The sequence below is a fragment of the Egretta garzetta genome, unplaced genomic scaffold (assembly GCF_000687185.1).
Source record: "Egretta garzetta isolate BGI_Z169 unplaced genomic scaffold, ASM68718v1 scaffold145, whole genome shotgun sequence".
In the NCBI taxonomy this organism is placed as follows: domain Eukaryota; kingdom Metazoa; phylum Chordata; class Aves; order Pelecaniformes; family Ardeidae; genus Egretta; species Egretta garzetta.
The window spans coordinates 1,297,111-1,321,814 of NW_009259687.1; the positions used below are offsets into that span (position 1 = coordinate 1,297,111).

Genomic DNA, 24,704 nt, shown 5'->3' on the forward strand with positions numbered 1-24,704 from the left:
GGAATGCTGCTATATGAGAAACGTGTTACGCAGGCGCCGGGCTGTTTTACATGCCGTTCCCTGCTCCTCTGGAGCGGAGACATGGAATCGCTCATCAGCTGCGTCACGGCATGCCACTACCAAAGCCCCCACGGTGTGAACGTTGGCAGGGGGAAGTGGACAAATCCTGCCATTAATATTTAAACCTAGCACAAATCCCATTGTTTGCTCTTAAATGTTTATCCAGCTCCCCAGCGTAATTGGGCAGCCCGTTATCTGCCCGGTTGCGTTGCACGTGTGGGAATCTGCTATTACAACCCTCTCTCTGAATCTTTTATAGAAGAGCAAAATACATTTACAAGCAAATTCGGGTTTTATTTGGAGGCACATTACTAATTTGGCTGCAGCCCGAACCCCAACGTGCGAAGTACTCAATGTGTTGCGTGGGAGGAGGAAGTTTTATTTAGCGGCACGCTGCTTTCCTCGCTGCCGGGGCTTTCCGTCGCTAACACTATGTGTGAGCAGCGAGCGCCGAGGGTAGCCCCGGGAACCCCACAAAAATGCAGCCGCTTTTTGCATCTCTCTGACTCCTCCACCTTTATCTGTCACAGCGGCCTCCGTAGAGGGACCAAGGATGGGCTGAGCTTAAGTGGGATGGGTCACCCCGGGCATCTGCACCCTCCTGGTCACTATAGATGCAGCCAGGTGACCCTATAGAGGCAGCAAGAGGACCTGGCTGGTCTGGAGCCGCAGCTGGGAGGGGTGAGCGGGATGGTGGGGAGGAGGATATTAAGAGTGCAAGCGTCTGGGATACCTCGGCGATGGGGCCGGATAAGCACTGGTGGTAGACAGATTAGTCATTGGTTCCTGATAGGGGATAATCTTTGGCTTGTCTGCTCTTTATCTGCGAGATAAGGTCAGGGTTGGGGGAGGGAAGGAAAAGGCACGGAAAAGCTGAGAGAGCCAGGATGGACTGGTCCTGGCGTGGTGGTCCTTCCATGGCTTATGGCAGGGCTTGGCCACCGGCAGCCTGGGAGCAGGATCAGGGCACATGGGGGGTTGTAGGCGAAAGCCCTTGTGCTCATCCAGGGGCTGTGATTTCCTTTCTGCTGCTTCAGCTCCTGTCCCAATTACGTGGTTCTGTCGACTATAAATTATTCTACAGAGGGAGCAGCATCCTCCTCTCCCTTCAGCACAGTGCAGGCTTTGCCTGGAGCTTGCTGGAACAGCTCTCGGGCAGTGGCTGTTAGCAGAAATTAAAGGAATTTTGTAAAGGACATTAAATACAAATAGCTGTATCTAATCAGGTCAGGAGCATTCTCAGCCTTTGCTGGAGGAGCAAAACCCCTCAGGTTGATGTCCTCTTGCTTACAAGTCAAGAAGAGACAGTTGCCCTGCTGAGAAGGCATCCTGGAGCCTGATTTTCATGAATTGCATTTGAACTCCTGGTTCAGCAATGCACGGGGCTGGGGTGTGTGCAGCATCCTGAGCTGTCTCTGCATGAAAGCAATGTCTGCTCCCCAGCCAGATCCCAGCCGAGCAGGGAAGACATCGTTAAGATTTAATTGGGAATGTGTTCGCTACGGCATCCCTTGGCTGTCCGTGCAGTGCCTTGCTCTTCCTGCACTGACCCTCTTCCTCACTCGAGAGGGGGACAAGATGGGAGAAGCAGATCCAAGTGGAGCGGAGCATCCTCCAGCTGCACCGCTCCCTCCTTGGCACTGGTTTTCACTGAGGGGTTTCTGCAGAGCAAGGCTCTAAGCAGGGAGATGAAAAGCTGAGTTTCTGTTCCCTTTTGCACTCCTGGCTGCTTGCTGGAGCCGTGCTGCTGCCGGTCCCGGGAAGCCAGGGGCATTGCTGGGAGGTAGGGCAGTGCTCGGGGAGGAAAAGTGGGAACTGAAAGGGGCAAGGCAAGGGGAGGTGGATCCAAGCTGTTTAGAGCACTTGTGGTTTTTTCTTCTTTTTGTTCTCTGGAAGATGAAATACAGCCTGTGAAAACACATGCGGGCCTGCCCAAAGGCCCTGCTCTGGTCACTGTTTGCTCTTCGAAGAATTATTGTTCCTTTGCTCTTTCCAGCGGAGGGTCTCTCCCAGCCAACCTGATGCACGGGGACTTGTCCCCTGTCCTACAGCAAATGAGAGGCAGGACCAGGCATTTACCCTGGGGCTCTGGAGCCCCCGTGCAGTGGTACCTCTGTTAGGCTGCTCCTAACGTGGACACGGGCTTGCAGAAATTGGAGCTTTACTGATGCTTAAACAAACCCGTGATGTGGAGCAGGAGGAAGAGCACCCCGGGGCAATCTCGGGAGCCAGGGAGCACTCCGGGCTCTGCAGCTGCCCTGCCTGGGATTTGAAGGAAGGCGGGTCCCTGCTCTTCTCCAGCCTCACTTCACGTGGGGCGCAGTGGGAGAGGGGCTCGCTAGGTATTGGCCCTGTGGTTGGGATCCCTCTGCACGGCTGCTGTCTCCGCTGCGGAAGGAGAGCATGACGCCGTCAGCTGGGGCTCACTGCCTGGGAACACGGTTGGTTTTCCCTCTCCTGAGCTGATAAAATAGAGATGGGTCCAGATAAAATAGAGATAGGCCCACTACTTCTTGCTTGGTGGGACTGCTGACCCTGCTGCTGTAAATACAGTTGTCTCTTTTCTCCTCCCCCTCCATCCCCCTAGGTGCTCCTGACCCCACTGCTGGGGCCAGCATTGACGACGAGAACTGCTGGCACTTGGACGAGGAGCAGGTCCGAGAGCAGGTGAAGCTGTTCCTATCTCAGGGAGGGTACTACGGCTCGGGGAAGCAGCTCAACTCCATGTTTGCCAAGGTGAGGAAGAGCCGGCTGCTCTCTCCCCTCTCCACTCAGCGCGTCACGTAGCCAGCAGCTCGCCGGCTGCCCTGGCAGGGTGCCCATCACAGCTGGGAATCTCTGCTCCAGTGCCTTCTTGCCCGGTTGCGGAGCGGGCGGTTGTAATCTAGGCTCTGGGTCAGGCCTGGGTTGTCTCACCCGCTCTCCTGGCAGGTCCCCATTGCCCACGCGATGGCTTGCCATGATCCCTGCGCGAGGGAGGGCTTTCCCCCATCTCCCCATCAGCACAGTGTGCAGGAAAGCCAACACTGCAAAGCCTACGGAGACCATGGAGAGATGGCAGCAGCCTACAGGCGCTTCTCTTTCTTTGCCCAAGGGCCTTGTTTTCATGTTCTGGATTGCTTGGTCCCCTTCCAGCCTAGGCTGTGGCTGTTGCTCAGCCAGACTCCAACCAGCCAGGTCATAGCCATTGCATGAGTGTTATAATCTATGACTATACATTATACACATATATATGTATATATTCACAGTCTGGACCCCCAGACTGAGGGAGCTGTGGGTTGCCAGCCAGGTGACCATATATTAAACACCTCCAGGGGACTGTGGTTTGTCTCACAAAGGACCTTCTCTCTGTCCTTTCCAGGTTCGGGAGATGCTGCGCATGAGGGACTCCAATGGGGCCAGGATGCTGACGTTGATAACAGAGCAGTTCATGGCCGATCCTCGGCTCTCCCTGTGGAGGCAGCAGGGGACAGGCATAACAGAGAAGTGTCGGCAGCTCTGGGATGAGCTGGGTAAGGGTCACCGCCTTGCAGAGAGCAGCAGCAGGGTTGCCTGGGCTGCTGAGCCAGCAGACATTGTCTCAGAGGCTTTTGGGGCTCTTTTTTGGGAGAAGAGGCCCTGTGAGATGCTTGCTCTATGCCCTACTGGGGAAGTCCTGGTGGGAAGGCTGGATCAGGCCCCAGCTGTACAGTTCAACACCTTAAACCAGCCCCTCTCCTGCAAAGGAGTCAAGGATGATGGGCGTGCGGAGCATGGCTGGTCCCACCCTTGCAGCAGCCTGGTGCTTGGTGTGCTGCCCCGGAGCCTTTTGAGGGAGGATGCAGGCTGGTGAGCCCCAGGGGCTGGGGGTAGCCTGGAGGCATGGAAGTACCATTCCTGGAGGCACTGTGATCCGGAGGGGGAAAGGCAGGTTCTCAAGTCTCTTCCCATCTGACAGATTTCTGCATGCTCTGGTGCACGTTTCCAGGGTGAGGGGGGCAGGATGGCCAGCGCAGAGCCTGGCTTTAAGGGAAATGCAGTTCTGGGTAATTCTAGCTAAGCACCTTAGACACCGGCTCAGCTGGCTGACACCGTAATATCATTAGAATAAAACATTTAGATGACGTGGGCGCAGGGAGGTTGGTTGTGTGGTGGAGTTAACCCAGCAGTTCTGGGCTCTCCTGGGATCAAATAGTTTGGTTTGTGCCGTAGTTTCATGACGAGTGAGTTTGAGCTCCTCTGCAGCCTGCCAGTGGGAGATGCTCTGTAAGAGCAAGAGCTCACGGGCTGGGACCAAAGGGATGTTGTAGAGCTGGAAGAAGGTTGAGGGTGGTCCAGGGTCTGGAGTACTTGAAACTGCAGCTGGGGTCACAGACCCTCATACCAAGTGCCCAACAAATGCAGCCATAGCCGTAAGACTGGAGAGCCTGGCCAGACAGCGCAGACAAGGGTTAGGCAGGGGTGGGATGTCTTGCTTCTGTGTCAAGTTCCCTAGATGGAAATAACCATGCCAGCTCTGAAGAGCTCATCTGTGCTTGCTTGCCAAGAAGATATTTGCAGGATCTGGGGATTCTGCAGCTGTAGATGGCTGGATATGCGAGGATCCTGGAGAGGTGGCCAAATCCACCAAGCCAGGATTTCTGCGTGGAAGAAAGCAAACACATTGGTGAAACGTGGATGGATGGGTGTCTAGGCAGGCATGGATGCGGGAAGCAGTTTGCCCAGAATTACAGATTATTTGGCCAGATTTCAAACCTGCTATCCAAGCTGAGAGCCCTCACCCCCTTCCCGCACACATGAGGCGGGAGTGGTTGGGTTTCAGTCTTGGCTTACCCATGCAAGGACCATGTTGGTGCGTGTAGTTTTGGTCGGCAGAGCGGGAGGAGGCGACAGCACGTCCCCATCAGCAGATGGCAAGGTGGCTAGGGAACATCAGGGCCCTACCAAGGCTGGATCAGCCTGACAGCAGGTGAAACGTGGTGCCAGCCAAAGCACGTCAGAGCGAGTGGCTCGCCTGGCGTAGGCACGTCACACGGGAGGGATTTGGGCATCTCCATGCTGAAGAGAAGCCCCTGTGGAGGACATGGTGATGGTCCAAGAAGTGGCTTCAGGGCAGGGTGGGCATGGACTGTACTCAGAGCCAGGATTATTCCCCCCACCTTACTGAAGCGTTTTGGATTTGGACCTGGGCAGCATTTGCTCTAGGAACAGAGCATCTCTCTGAAGGAAGGGTTCCAGACGTGGAAGGGCCAGAGCTGCAGCGAGCTGGTGTTCGCCGGTAATGAACATGAGCAATGCGGAGAGATGTCCCAAACCATTGCTGGGCAGGCAGTGGTGGCTGGGGCACGTGGGGCAGTGAAGGCATGTTGTCTGTGGGCTGCAGATGCCAAAGCTGCCCAGCGTTACAGCTGCTGCCAAAGGGAGGGACGAGGGGGCTGGTGCCAGCTGCTGCAGGAAGCCCCGGCGCAGACCGTGTTACCCTGCCACATGGATGAGAAAAACGGGCCTTGCGGAAATTATTTTGGGCACGTGTTTAATAATTAATCATCGATTTTAGCAAAGACTGCATCATGGACTTGCGTGGGATTGGAAGAAGATCAGCCCTAAAGAAGATTGTGGATTTATGCTGGGGAAAATGTAAAGGATTTTGCAGGATTTCAGAGTTTAAAAAAAAAAAATTAAAATAAAAAGGGCATCGTTTGCTTGCGCATGTGCTGCTAACTGAACATCTACTGCCCCGTCTGCTGGGGAGCCAAAGGAAAGACTTGCTGGATGGAGAGCTCTGCGGCGTGGGAGTATTTGCCCTGGCGCATTAGTACTTACGATTAAAGCCTAATTACAAAAAATAGACGAAAAACCAGCTGAAGTGCAGCCTGACCTTAATCTGCTTGGAGACGGGTTTATTTATCTCGGCCACTTGTTTACAGTGGGGAATTTCAGCAGATTAAGCTGGGGAGCGACCCTGTGGGAAACGGGAGAATTTCTTTGATGGTTTGGAAACTTGGGCACGGGATCGGAGCGCCTGTCCTCTCTGGGGCCAGCAGCTGGGACCGCTGGGCTGGGAAGGCTCCGACCCCCCCATCCCTGCACCCAGCCCCGTCATCAAAAAGCATTTTTGTTTAGAGGCTTAGCTTAATCGTGATCTGCCTCTTTGTTCCCCACTTAACCTTCTGCTATCGGAAAGTTCAGATGAAGGTTTCTGCAGCATGTGAGCAGACACAGAGTCTGACCCGGCGCAGCATTTCGGCTCAGGACAGGAGTCACTTGTGCTGTCAGCTGATGTCACCTGACCATAGGGCTCAGAAAAACTCTCTTTTCCATCTCCCAAATAACTACCGTAGCTGAGACAGATGCGAGCCCCTCTTCCCTCCTTGTCCCCACCTCCCTGTCACATCTTCCCTTCTGCAGGAGAGCTCAGGGGCACATTGTTTGGCAGGCAAAGGATGCCTCAGAGGGCTCCCAAAAATAGGCTGCCAAGTCATGAGGCTTCTGAAGATCTCATCTTAGCTGAGCTGTGGGAGCCAAAAATCCAGTGGGTGCATCCCGTTCCCAGGGGCAGCGGAGCCGGAGCACTGAGCCTTGTTACCTCCCGTCAGCCGAGCCACACTGCTCGCCGTCGGAGGCGTGAGCCGAAATCACCGGAGGCTGCTTTTTCCACACGCAGCCCTGGAGCGGGTGAAGAGGGTCAGTGGCAAGGGGCAGTAGTGCTGGTGGGAAGGGGATGCCCGAAACTGGTTGGAGCCCCAGGATGCCCAACACCAGGAACAAGGTGCAGGATTTGGCACATGCCTGCCTGAGGAGGTGAGGACTTTCATGCCCTCGGGACAGGCAGCAAGCAGGCACCCACTGCTCAGCTGAGGAGCAGTAACCAGAGCCTTAAGGAAGACTCATTTTCCAGAGCTGAGACCTGATTTTTTGGAAGATGCTGTGTCTGTACAGCCCCCATGGAGCCTGGGAGTGAGTGGCGTGGACCTGGCCTGGGAGGGATGGGCCTGAAAAGCCCCAAAGGAGTCAGCTCTTCTCTCGCACACGCATTAAGCACTGATGTTGTAGCTCAAAAGTCTTATTGCCCCCCTGTTCATTAGAAAGGAGTGGGGTTTCCATGGGGTTTCCTGCGAGCAGCAGAGCTGAGATATGGATGGAGTTGGACCAGGCGAGGGCTGCTTTGGATATTTGCTGATCTTCAGTGCCTGTGGTTGCTTTTCCCATGCCCATTCCTGGATGCGATGCTGCTGCCACCATCTGCATTGTGACGCTGTGACGTCTCTCCTGCCCAGCCAAGCTGCTCCTAGGAGCTGGATGTGCACAGCCTCCACACCTTATTAATGTCCACAAGTCCCCCTTAGCAGAGGACGGGTGCTGAGAGATGCACCCCAAAAGCACCACCAGCTCAGCTATAACCCAAAGGAGCAGGGAGATGCTGGAGTGGAACTGGAGTCAGGACAACGCTGCTCACCCTGGTTTTGCCTCCCGCTTCCTGGAAAAGGGACCGGCTACTCCAGCTGCTGGTGCTGGATTTACAGCCTCGCTCGGGGCTGTCTGGCTCCACGGTGCAGCTGGGGAGCTTCTGCACAAAACACAGAGAGTGAGGGAGATCGTTTGGGTGCCTGGAGGATCCCTTCGCCGCACAGCAGAGCCATGATGGGTGATGTTGTCCTGCCACTGGCTGTCACTTTGGGATGGGAATTTTGGCTCTGGGAGTGATGGAGAGCTGGGGGAGAGCATCTGGCTGGGCGGGGAGGAGGAAGGTGCCTCAGGTCTCCACTGCACCCATGGAGGAGGGGGTGTTTCTGCGGGAGGCTGAGCTGTCCCGGGTGTGTGGCAGGATCCGACCCAGGCAGAGAGAGGAGCAGCATGGGCTGCTCAGCCTGGGGGGCGGGGGGGGGGAATCCCCAGGGACACCAGCCACTGCAGCTGTGCCAGCACACAGCCATCCCATCCCATGGGTCGGGCACAGGGGAGGGGACATGCTGCATCCTGGCAGCCTTGCAGGGAAATACAGGCAGAAATGCCATTAGTTAAAGGAGAACTCACGGTTTTGCACTTATTTGGGCTGCTGCAGCTCCTTTCAGAGCAGTGGGTGACCCAGGAGAGTTGTCGAGGTTCAGTTAGTAGCATCAGCGTCAGCCCTGTCTTATGAAAGGATGAGCTGGATCTTAATGACAGATGTCCTTGGGCCTGGTTCTGCCTCTCGTGCAGCAGACGGCATCATCAGGCCTGTGAGGTCCCCAGGTTGACCTGGAGGGTGTCAGCGTGCGTGTCCTACTGATGGGCATCTCTGCTTGTGAGATTCAGAGGGCTTGTGCCTTGGAGGGCTCTTGCCTGCGAGACATCAAGCCAAGCTCCAGGTTCCTCTGCTGGTTCCTCTGCAGGCTGGGGGCTACTGGGGATTAAAAAAGAAAAAGGAAAAAAAAAAAAAAAAAAAGGAAGAAAATACACCAAATCTCCTTTTTAAATAGTTGAATGCAAATGGCCTGAAGAACAATGGCAGATGAAATAGCATTCGGAGCAGGCTTTAAAGCGCTTGGAACGTGGGTAGGATCAAAATCAGGTTAGTCTTTGGAGATACAGACTCTGCAGCTTGCCAGGGTGTTTTTAAGCATGCTTTGATGTGTAGTTCAAACACTAGATTTGTCCTGGCAGACAGAAGCACTCACAAATTCATACACAGCCGCTCTCTCCTTCCCTCCTCCCCACTGTCCCCCATCTCATGAGATTATAATTTAGCTTCATTACAGAGGAGTTTTACTTTTATTTAAAAGCTGTCTAAATCCCCCTCCTGGGTCCGTGCATTATGCTGAAATGAGTTTATGGATGCTGATGAAACCTTGCAGGCTCTCACGACGAGCGTGGCAGCAAAAGAGCTTTGCCCCACGGGTACGGTGGTGGCACCTCCTTGATTTCTTGGCTTTGTTTAGGGGCACTGTGGGTGTGCGTGGTGTTAAACCCGCACTGCAAGCTGGAAGAGAAATCCTGCTGGCTCCGGCAGCTGCGCAAGTGGGGCGAGATGGACATCTGTCCCCTGGAAGATGGCAATTACGGTAACGAGCTTCCCAACATCACCAACGCGCTTACGCAGAGCTCCGGTCACAGCCAAGGTGAGTCTGGGCAGGGGGTGGAAATCCAGATGGTGGACACAGGGCTTGGGACAGGGTTAAAACTCACCCCAGTGTTGAGAGACCTCAATTCACCTGCTGGTGATGTCTCCAGGAGGCATGGGAATACACAACATTTCTCTTTACAGTCTCTGGGTTTAGATACACTTGGAAATGTTTGGCTCTTTATGGCATCTTGGGTGAAGTCACCAGTATTTTGAGCATCAAATAATTTTCAAAGGCCATTTTAAAGCAATTTGACCACAGGGGAGTTTGGACCCATATGGTCTGTGCAGGTTTAGGTATGGAGGTTCACACAAAAACGGTGCTGCTTGAATCGGAGCGGAACTGAGCTCTGAAGCCCTGGCTGTAATGTGAGAGTGAGGAGTTGGAGGTGGTGCAGAGCCCTTTGCCTGGCCCTTGGGTCTCGCTTCTGGGCTTTGATTTAGGTGGCAGCTAAGTCATTAGCCAGGGATGTTAAGCGCAGTTCAAGTGCAGAGCACAAACGGACCAATGTAGTTATGGGGTTGTTCCTTTGTGCTAAAGTATTTTCTCAACCCCCAACGAAGTGTTTGATCCCTTTAAATCCCTTTTCCCCCTTCCTTTTGCCTGAAGAAGACATTAATTGAAAGTTATTGCTCTTACCGTGCCTCCATCTGCCACGCTGGAGTTGCTCTGTGGTGTATTATGTGCAGCCAGAGTGGGAAGAGGAGACGGGAGCAGCAGCCGTGCCGTGAAGGAAACTTCACTCTTCTGGGTGGGATCAGTCCCCCAGCAGCGGTTTGGGAGCACGGCTGTCCTGCCCACCCGCCCCAGCCACAGCCAGGACCATCCACCCCAGCTGCCTCCCCGTGTGCATCCTCGGGGAGCAGCTTAATTTAAACCTGGCCTTGCTCCATGTCCCGTGCCAGCCCCGGGACTCCCCCCTGGTATTCCCAGCTCCGCTGAGGATTCGCTGTGGCATTCAGGGCAGGTCACCGGGGCTGAGCAGGTCACATTTTTAGACGTGCGGGGAGTTTCCAAAGCGCGTGCCAGGGATGTCCCCTTGTCCCTGTGCTCCTGCCTCTCTGTGTAGGGGACTGAAAGCAGCACGGACCCTGGAGGTGTCCCTGGGGTTAATGTCTGTGCACATGCAAATACTGCTGCAAATTGTTGCCAGCCTCTTTTAGTACTGAAAGGAGAACAGCTGATTCCTGAAATCCTTCCTGGTAAAGTGAGCGGGCTTGGTTCTGTACATACGAACACCTGTTTAATTTCTCTCCACCTTGGGGTGCCTGCAGCATTCAGGCTAATTGCTTGTTGCCATCGTTTCCAGAATGTGTTTATCCAGCCGCCCTGGATCAGCTTTGAGCAGTGCCTTTTGTTTTCCCCTCTCAAATGCATTTAACTCGGCCCATCTTGCGAGTTGCAGGATGTAACATGCAGCGCTGCATCCCCTTTGGGGCTTCCCCTTTTACAGCCCGACGGCTGTGTTTGGCCCTTGTGCTCCGGCGTGGCTGGAGCGATAGCAGGATTGCTCCGGATGGGCCTTTTGCTCCCGACAAACCACTTGTCTGATCTGTCTGGCCTGAGTGAAATGCTTTTGCAGCATTCAATAGTTTTGAAAATATCATTGTAGTTACAGACTTTTGAGCTGCAATGTCAGCGTTTACTGCATGTGCAAGAGAAGAGCTGACTCCTCAGGGGCTTTTGGGGCCCATCCCTCCCAGAGCAGCTCCGTGCCACTGGCTCCCAGGCTCCTGTAGGCTCAGAGCAGCTCTGAAGAGGAGCACAGACGCCTGCTGCAGAGCAGCAGCAGGGTTTCAGACGATGCCGTCTCTTCCCTTCCAGCCCTCTCACACAACCAGAGGAGATTGCTGGAAGTCTATGGTTCCCCTCATCTCCCGGAGGCAGATGAGGGACACTCGTGCAGTTCCCTTCACAACTTCAGGTGCTGCTGGGGTTCAGTGAAGCCGGGGCATGGCGCTGGAGCTCATGGTGGCTGTGGGGCAGTAATGCTGAGGAAGCCCAGTCCTGACCCCTGGCAGCTGCGGGCACACCGAGCATCATGGGGGTGGGAATGCACTGCTATGTTTCAAGGTGTCCACCTCATACGTGACAGTGGATTATCACCAGAAAGCTAATGGCAGGGCAGTCCCTGCCTCTTCTCTCACCTCTCTGGCCAAGGCAGCTATTCTAGCAAGCTACTTAGCAATGCTGTCTAAGGAGATGGCAGTCTCCATCAGAGATGGGATGGGCAGCAGAGGTATCTAAAGGCAATCTGCCACAGCACAGGAGCCGGAGCTCTGGGCTCAGTTCTGAAACGGCTGGGCTGGGACCTGGTGGGGCTTTGCTCTCATTGTAAAGACATAGCTCTGCCCAGGGAGGTCATGTCTGGGGGCAGGAACAGGCTGGCCCTGCTCCACCAAGCCACTGACGTTTTTTTCTCTTTGCAGACTCGCTGGCCAGGCCCAGACGAACCGTGTTCACCCGGGCGATCGAGGGCTGTGACCTCCACTGGCAGGACAGCCACCTGCAGCGCATCATTAGCAGTGACTTCTATGTGTCTCCCTCCTACCAGCGGGAGGGCGAGAGCCTCCTCTTCAACTCCCAGGGGCAGCCGCTGTGGCTAGGTGAGCATCCAAACCAGCAGCCCCTTGCATGGCCTGGGTGGGTAGGGTTGCTAATGGAGAAGAGCCGCCCAAGGCATCAAAGAAGCTTTTGCTATCCCTGGGTTGTTGCAAGCTTCTGCATCCCAGATTGAAAGTGCCTCCCTGGCCCTTGGCCTGAGGAGTAGGGCAAGCAGAAGAACTTGATGCCCACCCGCAGTCCAGCCACAGTCCTTACAGCAAGCCCCACGTCTTTACAGCCTGGGTTCCCCTTGGGCAGCTTGGACCAGGCTTATCGTGTCCTCTTTGATCCTGCCAGTGTTTGGTTTGGCTGTCCCCAGTGCAAGCTCTGGCTGTCCACCGTACAGGGAGACTGGACGCTTAAAGTCCCTTGAAAGTTGGCTGGGGAGTACAGCTGTATTCTCTGGATTTTTTTCTTCCCTGCTCTCACTCTATCTTTAGTCTTCCCATAAAGGCAATTAGCACGCAGTGCAGCTAAGCCTTGTATGAGCTTAATGCACACTGGACCAGTCAAGCCCAGTACCCTCCTGTGTTGTAGACCTTTAGTCCATGTACCTCAAGCCACACAACTTCTCTACTGCAAAGTCATGACCCTGGGCAGATCTGCAGACCCTCAACAACTACATGTCTGGGATGAGAATGAGTGAGACGAAGGGCTTGAGGGGTGCTTGCTGTGGCTGTCAACCTTCAGACTGACCCCAAAATGGGAGACGCAAGGCCCCCACACCTCCAGGAGGGTTGATGCGTCATCTCTACAGCCCAAGAGGTGAATGTATGGGCATGGAACAGGTCAAAACCCACCACTGCAGTGTCATCCACTCCAGGAGTCGGGGTCTGCTGTCACCCAGCCAAATGGGAAAAGAATATTTAAAGTCACCCAGAGATGTGGTTTGTGGAGCAGCAGGCACCAAGTTGCTATTAAGGCCAGGAGAGAAATTAAAAAGGACCCATGTAAAGGCTGCTGGTATGCCTCTGCTCACTTAGCTGGAGCAGGAGAGGACATATCTACTCTGGGAAGAGTTTTGTGTAGCTGCTGGCAGCAGGTCTCCTCCCCATGCAGCCATAGGCAGTGGTGGCGGGTTAGAGCTTCCAGGGACTCTATCTAGCAGGGACGTGGTGGCCACAGCTCCCCTGTCCCTAGCATAATCTCGGTTCTGGTGAGCCCTTTGGCCCAGCTGGCTGGCACATGTTATTTTTCTGATGTATTTGCTGTGATTTTTGGATTTTGCGCTCTTGCTTTCTTGGCACTACTTCAGGGACTCAGTGCCGGGAGAGGAGTGTGATTTGTCAGCAACTTCCAGTGATTAATTCAGTGAGAAGCTGAATGTTTCATCCATTTAGCAAATTAATAGAGGGAGCAACAAGAAGCTCTTTTACAGATGTGTTTGTTCTGAAACCTCTTCCTCGTGTGTTCCTTGCGGGTGACCTCTGGGACATGGAAACCCCATTTGTGGAGGTGGTTGTCTGCATTTCCAAAGCTTTCTGAGCTCTTCCAGGAATAGAAATTATCCCTCTACCATAATTTTAGATCTTCTGTGTTTGCCTTTCCCCCCACCCTCCCCTTGGTAGGACATTTTGCAAGAAAATGGGATTTTCGCCGCTTGTTATGCGGCATGTCATGTCATCTGCTCCTGCTAATTTCTCACTCAGTCATAATCCTCTCCACAGTTGCTTGTGATTTCAGGTGAGCAATAAGCAGCAGGAGCAGATGAATTCCTAAGCAACTGTGAGTCTTGGAGCGGGGGGGGTGGTGGTGTCATGCAACTGTTCCTAATAATAAAACACCAGGTAGGAGAGCTGCAGAAGAGACAGGGTGTCTGCAGAGCTCGCTCCACAGCGGCGTTAAGGAAGCAGTTCAAAACATCACCCCAGATCTGCCAGTGCCCCCAGTGCAGTGCGGGATGCTCAGCCTCACCCCATGTACCATCGCCTGAGCGATGAGAGCAGGGAGGGTTGTTGGAGGAGATGGCAAGAAGCGTTGGGGAGCAATGAGAGAGATCACCGTAAGCTGTGCAGATTTTAGGAGAAATGAGCGGCAGGGTTGTAGCAGCCTGCGTTTGGAGCCATCATATTGCAGCAATGGTGCGCTGGAAATGCTTCCATTAGATAAGGTTTGTGGAGGTGGGGATTTAGGTACTGACGTGGCTGCTGTGGGTTGAAGGTGGTAGGAGTCCCGTTAGTATTCCTGGTAGGCATCCCTGCCAGGAGCAGGGAGAAAAGGCTGAATTCAAGACAGGGAGCAGGAGTTTAGCTGGAGTGTGGGGAAGATCAGCAGAAGAAAACCCCTGAAGCCTGATGCTGTCGGGTTCTCTCCCCTCATCAGTACTATCCTGTGAATTTCTGTGCTCCTCTGGCTCAGCCATGTCCCCGTATTTGTCCTTGCCTTTCAGAACATGTCCCGACAGCCTGCGCTCGGGTGGATGCCCTGCGCTCCCACGGCTATCCCAGAGAGGCTCTCCGACTAACCGTTGCCATAATCAACACCCTGCGACTGCAGCAGCAAAGGCAGCTGGAAATATATAAGCATCAGAAGAAAGGTATGAGTAGAGCTATGGGAGAAGTGTCTCACGAGGTCTGGCTGGGGTGTCCCAGCTGGTTGAGAAAGTCTTCTCCACCACAGAGACTAGTGCTGCCCCATCCAGAGCAGCAGAGGCTGCCGGTGGCAGCACTGTTTGGGATTACTCACACCCTAGAAAGACAAACTGATGCATCTGATTGCTTGAGCCAAACTGTGTTGATAGCCACATGCTAAGAGCATAGGTGCCCATGTGCTGTTTTCGGGCTGCTGGAGTAGGGGTGTTCTATTCCCACTGGTGGTAGGAGTCCCGTTAGTATTCCTGGTAGGCATCCCTGCCAGGAGCAGGGAGAAAAGGCTGAATTCAAGACAGGGAGCAGGAGTTTAGCTGGAGTGTGGGGAAGATCAGCAGAAGAAAATCCCTGAAGCCTGATGCCGTCGGGTTCTCTCCCCTCATCAGTACTATCCTGTGAATTTCTGTGCTCCTCTGGCTCAGCCATGTCCCCGTATTTGTCCTTGCCTTTCAGAACATGTCCCGACAGCCTGCGCTCGGGTGGATGCCCTGCGCTCCCACGGCTATCCCAGAGAGGCTCTCCGACTAACCGTTGCCATAATCAACACCCTGCGACTGCAGCAGCAAAGGCAGCTGGAAATATATAAGCATCAGAAGAAAGGTATGAGTAGAGCTATGGGAGAAGTGTCTCACGAGGTCTGGCTGGGGTGTCCCAGCTGGTTGAGAAAGTCTTCTCCACCACAGAGACTAGTGCTGCCCCATCCAGAGCAGCAGAGGCTGCCGGTGGCAGCACTGTTTGGGATTACTCACACCCTAGAAAGACAAACTGATGCATCTGATTGCTTGAGCCAAACTGTGTTGATAGCCACATGCTAAGAGCATAGGTGCCCATGTGCTGTTTTCGGGCTGCTGGAGTAGGGATGTTCTATTCCCACTGTCTCCGCGCCTGGCTGCCTGTAAGGATTACACAGGCAAGCCATGCCCGTGTTAAAGAGGCGCTGCTTGTCTGCAGAGCTGCAGTAACTGGCTGTGTGTGCTACCTCCTGTAGTTGCTGAGTAAATTGTATCAGGAGGCAAGGCCAGCGTCCCTCCTTTTGCGGTTGCCGTTGGCAGGGAGCCGGGGCTAGTTACTGCAGTGCTGCTGGTGGTCAGCGACTCCTGGACCTCCCTAGCTCAGCCAGCTTGAGATGATCAAAAGATGGAGCTTTTAAGACTCACTGGGAGACTTTGTCATCTCTGGAGAGATTTCTGCTTGTGTTGCCAAAACATTTGGGCTACGATTGCAAATGAGTCTGTAAGCTGCAGGTCTGACTTCCTAGATCCCATCCTGGGACTCTGCAGTCCCTTGTGTCCTCCTGGAGCAGAGAACAAGCTGCTGCATCTTATGTGGCCTTAGTGGCACCCTTTTTTGTTGGGTGCCACCTTCCTCTGATGTCTGTGGCAGCATGCATGGTGGCTGCTCTGAGCTGCTCCTTGCCCTCATGAACTACCATGCCAGTGTTGGCCCTGGAGGTCTCCGTGTCCCAGGCTGTGGGGTAAGAAAAGGCCTCTGGTCTCAGAGACCTCTCTGAGTGCAGAACCTGCCTTTAAATTCCTCACTTTTAATGTCTTTCTGTTCTATTTTTTGCAGAGCTGCTGCAGCGAGGGGCAACAACCATCACCAACTTGGAAGGCTGGGTAGGCCACCCTCTGAACCCCATCGGCTGCCTCTTTCTCACCCTGACCGAAGCTTGTAGATTAGAAGAGGAAAATTGCCTTGAAATTTCAGGTACCGAGTGCTCCTCCTGGCTCCCCTCCCGGTGGCTGCGGCTGAAGCGAGCCGGCGGGCACACCCTGGGTGCAGGTCTGGGGCTTGGGACTCCTGGGCTCCGAATCTCCCCTCCCTCCACCTTTGCAGGAGCAGTCAGGACAGCGCTGCAGTGCAGAGAGGGGGAGTTAGCGCCCTGAGTTTTCCCAGTGAGGTTTCCCAACCCAGTTTTTCTGGTTTGCAGCCAGAGCAGAGCAGGAGAGCGGCTCAGCAGAGCGGGGCCGAGGCATGCCAGCCCACGGGGAGGCTCTGGTGTCAGCTGTGCACCCTGTTGCACAGCTCTCGGGTCTCCTGCATCTCCTAGCGAGAGCAGGAAGGAGAGTGAAGCCCATATCTCCTGCAGGGAACTTTTATCCATCATCTCTGGGTAACTGAAGGCAGGCAGAAAGGGAAGTGCAGGTCTGGCTTCTGAAGTTGAGAGGTTTTTCTCTCTGACGTGGTCCTGCCACCTAGGAAGGTTCTTCTAACCCTGCTACATCTCTCCCCTTTCTTCTAGACGCTGGGGACTCCAAACCCCCAGTGTATCAACACGTACCTGTCGCGACTGGCAGCCAAGACAGCGGCGAGTCCTACCTGTCCCTGGCCTTAGAGGTGGCCCTGATGGGGATGGGTCAGCAGAGAGTGATGCCTGAAGGTCTCTATGCCCAGGACAAGGTGTGCCGCAACGAGGAGCAGATCATTGCCCGGCTGCAGGACCTGGAGCTGGACCCGGTGCTGGTGCAGACCCTGCGGAAGCAGTGCATCTTGCTGCTGGAAGGTGGGGGCTTGGTCCATCTAGCTGGCTTCTGAGTCCTAGCTGAGTATTGGTAACATCTCTGGGGTGCCCTTTCCAAGGTTTACACCTGACTGACCCCATCCTGGCTTCTTCCTCTGTGGGTGTGGTGCCGAGTCTGTAGGATGGCCGCTCTGCCCCATCATCTGGCATAGTAAGGGTTTGCTGACATCCCTGGAGCAAGACCACCTCAGAGGTGTTGTGGAGAAGGGTGCTAAGCATGTGTGCTCAGTTTCTGAGGGATTTTGACATGAAAGGGGTTTTAGAAAAGGAAAGAGTAGCCCCTTGCCCTGGACCCCACTTGAGTAACACTCCAGGGAGCTGCTGAGCAGATCCTCAAAGCTTTGGGTGGTGCAAAGCCCAGCCACAGATCCTGCTGTGCTAATTATGGCTGATGGGCTCTGCTTCTGCCTAGGTGGTCCCTTCAGCGGCTTGGGAGAAGTGATCCACCGTGAGAGCGTCCCCATGCACACCTTTGCCAAATACCTGTTCTCTGCCCTGCTGCCCCACGATGCAGACCTGGCGTACAAGCTGGCTTTGCGGGCCATGAGGTTGGTGCATGTTTTTTTCTGTCTCTGCCCCCTGTTTTGCCTTCCTCCTCTGCTCCACTGGGAAGCCGGGATGCTTTACAACCCCAGAGCAGGGATGGGAGCAGAGGCAGGCTTGGAGCTTGCCATCTCTGGGATCATCCTATGCAGCATCTAGGGCTGCTTGGGCACCAAGCAGCAGTGCAAAGAGACTCACGCTCTCTGTTTGGGTGGTTCCTGGTTTTCAAGCCCCATCTGTAGGGATTTGCATGGGCCATGCCCTCTGCCCAGCCCCTTGCCCCAGGCTGGACCACCACCTGCCTGTCCCATCCTCCTGCTCGTCCCAGGGTCCCAGGCACACACAGTCCTGTCATCTGCCTTGTGCCTGCGAGGCCTTGGCCACCCTGGAGCCCTCCCTGCCTGCAGGAAGGGTTGTTGTCCTGGCACAGATGGGCAGATGATTGCCCTGGGCTCCAGGATGTTGCAGAGCTGAGTGGAGGGCACAGTTGCACTCCATTCTCCATTAAAGCCTAGTTCCAGCTCTGGGACTGGAGATACAGCTGATGCCGAGAGCTGCCCTATCTCCCTCCCCAGTATGTGACACCCTTCAGACATCAGCCCATGTACTGCAGTTTTTTGGCAGGGGCTGGATGGGTGTTGAAAAGGCTGGAATTTCCCAAATGAGTCAATGCTTGAAGGATCATCAACCCCCAAGCATCCCAGTGCCCTCTCCCTCTGACAACATTAAAAGTCCCAGCCCAGAGCATCAGTTTTTTGTGGCATTTCCTTGGTGAAATGAGCCATCTCTCCCCAACGCAAGGGGAAATTTTGAAATCCCCCTGTCCTGGGAAGTGCTCAGGAGAACAACCAGACCTAAAAGAGCAGCCAAGGGCCTCTGCAGTTTGTGGGTGACACCATGCCCCACCAGACCTAAGACCTCCAGCTGCAGAGCCAGAACAGGACTGAGTGCCCTGGGGGTGCATGTTGTTCCCTTGCCATCTGTGTCAGTGTCTGTCCCTGCTCCCAGCTGGGACCCCCTGTGTTGGGGTGGCTCTGACCTGGGCTGGGAGAGTTGGGCTTCTGCTGCCCCATGGGTACCCCAAGCCTGCAAGCGAGTAGAGTAGAGACAGTCCTCCCCCATGTCTGGGGGTCAGTTTCCCTCCTGCATGCTGTGGCTGGCCACCGAGTTAGTGACACCAGCACCAGCTCAGGGGTTTAACAGCCAACACGGTTTTGTCGCCATGGCTGGTGACATGAGACTCCTGCTCCCCTTCCCTAGGCTTCCTTCTACCCTGGTTTTTCCAGGCTTTTGGATATCCCCACACAAGCAGGTAACCCAAACCGGCTGTAGAGGCCCTGAGGGAACGTGCCGCTGCTTCAGATCATAACTGGGCGTTTTAAGAAGAACCAGATGATAAAGCCAGGAGTTCTGCCGGGTGCTCTGACATGAAAGGATTGGGGAGGGAGGAGGGATTTTGCTTTTTCTTTTTTTTCTGAGGCTTGTGCTTTTCCTTACAAGTTTATAAATCACTTCACGGATCATTCTGCCCCTTTCAAGTCAGTCTCAGATTGATCCCCATGCCCATGTGTTGAGCACGCAGCCTCGGGAGCCCCCACACGTGCACGGCAGCAGGATGCTTTCAAAGGCAGTGCTGTGGGCAGCTGCCTGCAGGCAGCCCCTGCCTCGCCTCACCAGCGCCTCAGGGAGAGGAGGTGAAGCCAGGGCTGGGCTGGGGCTGCCATGATGAGGTCTGATGTTGCCTCCTCCCGTTTACTCTTCAGGTTGCCCGTCCTGGAGACCACAGCACCATCCGGCGACGTGACTCACCCCCACCACCTGGTCTCAGTGGTCCCCAGCAGGTACCCGCGCTGGTTCACCCTGGGGCACCTGGAGTCACAGCAGTGCGAGCTGGCCTCCACCATGCTCACGGCAGCCAAAGGTTGGTGGGGGGCCAGCTCTGGGATGGGGGTGATGGGATGGAGCTGCACAAGAGCATTGAAGGGATTTTGCTGGAGAGAAGAGGAAGCTCCTGCTTCTGGTTCCTTGAGCACTGGCAGAGACCAGGCTGGGCACCCCACTGGCAGCCCGCTGCGGGCAGGGAATGGTGAGCTGGCCTCAGAGCAGCACGACGGAGTCCAGGATCAAAGGGCCCCAAGGCTCATGGTCCAGCAGGGTGGGACAGGAGGTTCCCAGGAGGTGCAGGCAGTGCTGAAGGGGTGCCAGCCACAGTGCTGTGGATCCTGGGTAGTGCCCCTGGGTGATGCTGGACCATGCCTGCCCTGCAGCATGGTCAGCTGCCAGGTCAGCTGGCCCTGCCAGACGTGTCACATTTAGGGTCACCTAATGGGTTCATGCCATGGTTTAGTTTGAAGCTGCTTATCCTTTTACGTCTGCTTTGTCTCTTCCTGCCCTGTGGTAATGGTCTTGCACAGGCTGTAGGAAGGAGAAGACCTCTCTGTGCACCAAACCACTTGTGGCTTTTGGCAGGGCTAGAGATGGGGGCAGCTGTGCTGGGTGGGACACCAGGGTCCCAGCCATGAGGGGCTTGTAGAACACCTCATCACTGGTCTCTTGGGCCTCTTTGTTTCCTGCCCAGGCACAACAATGAAGGCGAGCACAGGCTTTTCATTAAACATCCCTCTGTCCAGAAACCAGTCCCACCAGGATGGTGAGCACCTTGCGCCCCATGAGGTTACCACTGCTCACTGCTGTCCCGCACAGTCTGCGGCGGCCTCCAGCCCCTGGTACTGCCAGCCCAGTGGGGAAGGTGCCGCTTCCCTGGGGAGGTGGACAGTAAATGAGCTGTCAGAAAGCTCCAGCCTCGCTGCCTTCCAGCCCTCCTCCTTTTGGCTGCTTTTCCAGGGCTGATGGTGTCCTGCCCCTGCCTTGCAGTGCCCTGATGGAGAGCCAGTACCTGGCTTATCCTTTAGTTTCTTCTCCCTTCCAGCGCCTAATGGGGATGAGGTTTTTATACTGGGGGTGTAGGGCCATTGGATTGTGTCTGTGTCAGTCTCTTCTCCCAGGTAACAGGCAATAGGACAAGAGAAAATAGCCTCAAGTTGCTCCAGGGCAGGTTTAGGTTGGACATTAGGAAAAATTTTTTACCAAAAGGGTTGTTAAGCATTGGAACGGGCTGCCCAGGGAAGTGGTTGAATCCTCATGCCTGAGGGTATTTAAAAGCTGTGTAGATGTGGTGCTCAGGGACATGGTTTAGTGGTGGTATGGCAGTGTTGGGTTAACAGTTGGACTTGATGATCTTAAAGGTCTTTTCTAACCTAAACGATTCTATGTTTTTCCCACTGTCCCCTTCCCCAGGTGTTCCCTCACCGCAGCATGTCCCAATGTGATCCTGTGTCCTCACAGCCTCTCTTTCCTGCACCCCCATGAGCTGTTTTAGGGAGGCTTGGGTTTTGGTGGCGGTGTGAGCAGCTGCTGTGGGTGGCAGACGATATCTTTAGCTATTAGTCACCCGAGGTGTCTGTGTGTGCCCAGGTGCAGCACTAGGTCTTTCACACTGCTGTGCATTATTTGGTTTTCTTTGCATGAGGTTCATCTGCTCAGTTTGTGACTATGGGAGTAGAAACATGAACCTGGAACAAAGCAGAGGGACCTGGTGTGGCACGTTGGCACCTCTGATCTGCACCCATGCCAAAGGTCCCTCTCCCCACCCTGCATCCCACAGGACCTGACAGGAAGATTTCAAGCCAGATGCAGGATCATGATGTTAATATGCCTTGATGGGTCCCTCTTCCAAGATCCTGCCCCATATCCCAGTGCTATCACATACCCTTCTAGCACCTGTGGCAGGAGACACAAAGCATCACTGGGTGTTGTGCCAGTAACCCCCTTCTTTCACAGTATCTCAGCCTGTCTTGGTCATGAGATCTGCGTGCCTGACCTGGGACATCCAGGACCAAGCCACACTGAGTCTGGGTGATCCTGGCCCAGCCTTTGCTAGCCTGGCAGAGGGAAGGGACTTACTGGGCAAGACAGTATGCGTGCAGCAAACAGGTTTTTTTTTCTTCTTTTTCATGTTCCTAAGCGAAGACTGACCTTTCTGCAGACGTTCAGCACGGAGCATCTCCCCAAACCCCTCCATTGTCAGGAAAGGGCTGCTTTACAGCTGTCAAACTTTAGCCCGGGGTAGAACATCCAGGTGCCTGGAGACGTCTGCTAATGCTCCAGGATGTGTCTGGGATCACTCACAGTTGTTTGTCCTCTTCATAAGTGGATGGTCTTGAGCGAGGATAGGTGCTGTAGGATGTGTCACCTCTTTGGGAGGATGCCCCGTTTTGCTGTTGAACTGCAGGGCCTGATCCAGCATCTCTGTCCGTCCCTCCATGTGCGCATCCAGAGGGGCTGACCATACTGAAGGGGCTGTTCACACCGAGTGCAGGCAGGAGATGGGGCTTGGGGGGGGCAAGCCATCTGACCGTCCTTTCCTGCACCCAGGGGACATGCTGCGCCTACGCACAGTGCTGGAGGCCATCCAGAAGAACATCCACTCCTCCTCCTTGATCTTCAAGCTGGCTCAAGACGCATTCAAGATTGCCACACCAGCTGACAGCAATTCAGACACAACGCTGCTCAACGTGGCACTGGAGCTGGGGCTCCAGGTACAGGATGGCTTGGGGGGATGCCAGTGGCCCTTCCGCCCCTCGTGCTGCAGCATGATGGTCTTTCACCAAGCCAGATGGTCTCCTGCAGAAGGAGTAAATTCATCCCTGCATGGCCCTGAGTGGGGGACCTCAGCCCTGGGAGGCCCCTGTGCCCGCTGAGGTTTGGGTGGAGGCAAAGGCAGTGCTGGGGAGCCTCGTGGGGAGCTGGTAGCCAGCTTGGACCAGGGTGATTTTTGCGGAGCGCCATAGTGTTGGGTGGCATCAGCGGAGCCCTGTGGGGCAGCTGGTCACCCCAGATTTGCCTCGCAGGTGATGCGCATGACCCTGTCCACCCTCAACTGGCGGCGGCGGGAGATGGTGAGGTGGCTGGTGACATGTGCTACTGAAGTGGGTGAGTGCCTCGCCGTGCCAGCCAGATCTGGCCTACAACCTGTGGGAGCGGGGTGGGCACGGACATCTTGGGTCATTCATAGCCCTGGGCATCTGAGCTCTCCTGAGTCTCCCATTTCTTCCTGGGTAACTGGATGCACCCTTGGAGTGCCAGTTGGCAAGGCTGGGGCCACAGTGGTGGCCGGGTTCGGGACTGGGACAGGTCCCCTGTACCCCCTGTCCAGGCCAGAGGTGTTCGCCGTGCCCTGCAGCACGGCCAGGCAGGGTAGCCTCTGCCTGTCCCCCCCCACTCTGTCCCCCTTGGAGCAGAGGCAGTGGCTCAGCACTGCTGTGGGCTGGCTCCAGGCACCTGGGGGCTTGGAGGAGCCCCGTGATCAGAGCCGTGCTCCAGGGCTGTGCCATGACCCCAGTGTTTCCTTGCAGGAGTGAGGGCCCTGGTGAGCATCCTGCAGAGCTGGTACTCGCTGTTCACCCCCACGGAAGCCACCAGCATTGTGGCAGCCACGGTGATGTCCCACAACACCATCCTGCGCCTGAGCCTGGACTACCCGCAGCGGGAAGAGCTGGCCAGCTGCGCCCGCACCCTAGCCCTGCAGTGCGCCATGAAGGACCCGCAGAACTGCGCCCTGTCTGCCCTGACCCTCTGTGAGAAGGACCACATCGCCTTCGAGACCGCCTACCAGATCGTCATCGATGCTGCCTCCACCGGCATGACCTACACCCAGCTCTTCACCATCGCCCGCTACATGGAGCACCGGGGCTACCCGCTCCGGGCATTCAAACTGGCCTCGTTGGCCATGACGCATCTCAACCTGGCCTACAACCAGGACACACACCCAGCCATCAACGACGTGCTCTGGGCCTGCGCCCTGAGCCACTCTCTGGGCAAAAATGAGCTGGCGGCCATCATCCCGCTGGTGGTGAAGAGCGTGCACTGTGCCACAGTGCTCTCGGACATCCTTCGCCGCTGCACCATGACGGCCCCAGGGCTGGCCGGCATCCCCGGCCGCAGGAACTCGGGGAAGCTGATGTCCACCGACAAAGCCCCCCTGCGACAGCTGCTGGACGCGACGATAAGCGCCTACATCAACACCACCCACTCCCGGCTCACCCACATCAGCCCGCGGCACTACGGGGAGTTCATCGAGTTCCTCAGCAAGGCCAGGGAGACATTCCTCCTGGCGCAGGACGGGCACATACAGTTTGCCCAATTCATTGACAATCTCAAACAAATCTACAAAGGCAAGAAAAAACTGATGCTGCTGGTGCGGGAACGGTTTGGGTGAGCCCCGGCCCCCGCCACGATCACTGGCAGGGTCCAGCCGCAGCACGGGGACTCGGGAGAGAAGAAGGAAGGAAAGCGGAGATCACCTTCTCCCCATCGGCAGAGGCTGCTCTGTTCTGGTCTTCTGTTTCTTTTTTTTTGTTTTCTTTTTTTTTGTTTGTTTGTTTTTGTTTTTTATTTTTCTCTTTCTTGGATTTAACCATTTCACACGCTGAGAGGATCCAGAGATTCCTTGGGCACAAACCAAAAGGCAACCACGGGGAAAAAGGATGGTTCGCTCAGCCCCCTGCCCTCCCTTGCCAATACCAAAAGCTAACCTGGAAATCTAATACCTCTGTCCTGAAGGAAGCGGTCGCTGGAGGGATCCGAAGGTTGCAAAGTGCAAAAATCTTTAAAATTACATGGGGAAATTAAAAAAAAAAAAAAAAAAAAAAAAAAGAAAGAGCGAGCAAAGAAACCCGCAACACTAGAACCTCATGCGTCACCAAAAGCGATGGCTTTGCAGAGCGCTTCTCCCGCCCGCCCGAGACATGCAAACTCCTCTATTTGTGAAGATACTTCAATAAAAACAAGTTAAAGTAACTGTTCTCAGGGATTGCTTACTAAAAGTAACACAAAAAAAAAAAGCATTTATGATACTGTAAATACTATAGTATATGTGTCAATTATTAAATTGTAAAGTTATAATTATTTATAATTCTGTCTTTTATTTGGGGGATACTTGAAATTGTCGTGGGCTGGGGCGATTATTTTTATTATTGCTATTATTATTATTATTATTATAACTATTATTTAAAAAACCACACAAAACAAAACCACAGACAAAAAGAGGAGGAGGCACGTGAACATTTCTCAGGTTCCCACGGCATCGTCGGCAGCGAGAAGGGTGTGGGGGGAGGCGAACGTCTGCTCGACTCGCAGGCCTGGGACAGACAGACGGACGGACGGAAGGAGGAGCGGCAGCCCAGCGCTTGAGGACAGCGAAGGAAAGGACTCGGGGCGACGCTCGCTTGGACACGCATGGATGCTGGT

General features: G+C 54.9%; 1 protein-coding gene across 1 annotated transcript in view; it reads left to right on the top strand.

The window, feature by feature from the left end:
- The window catches only part of ZSWIM5 (zinc finger SWIM-type containing 5), a 30,905-nt gene extending 7,232 nt beyond the window's left edge, over positions 1–23,673 (top strand). The window contains exons 2-13 of the mRNA XM_035894233.1: positions 2,648–2,796; positions 3,422–3,572; positions 8,958–9,137; positions 11,570–11,746; positions 14,134–14,280; positions 15,902–16,039; positions 16,575–16,835; positions 17,266–17,401; positions 19,160–19,317; positions 21,831–21,994; positions 22,307–22,388; positions 22,811–23,673. Coding sequence (XP_035750126.1) covers positions 2,648–2,796; positions 3,422–3,572; positions 8,958–9,137; positions 11,570–11,746; positions 14,134–14,280; positions 15,902–16,039; positions 16,575–16,835; positions 17,266–17,401; positions 19,160–19,317; positions 21,831–21,994; positions 22,307–22,388; positions 22,811–23,673 — 2,606 coding nt within the window. The remainder of the gene's footprint in view (positions 1–2,647; positions 2,797–3,421; positions 3,573–8,957; positions 9,138–11,569; positions 11,747–14,133; positions 14,281–15,901; positions 16,040–16,574; positions 16,836–17,265; positions 17,402–19,159; positions 19,318–21,830; positions 21,995–22,306; positions 22,389–22,810) is intronic.
- Positions 23,674–24,704: the final 1,031 nt, after the last annotated feature.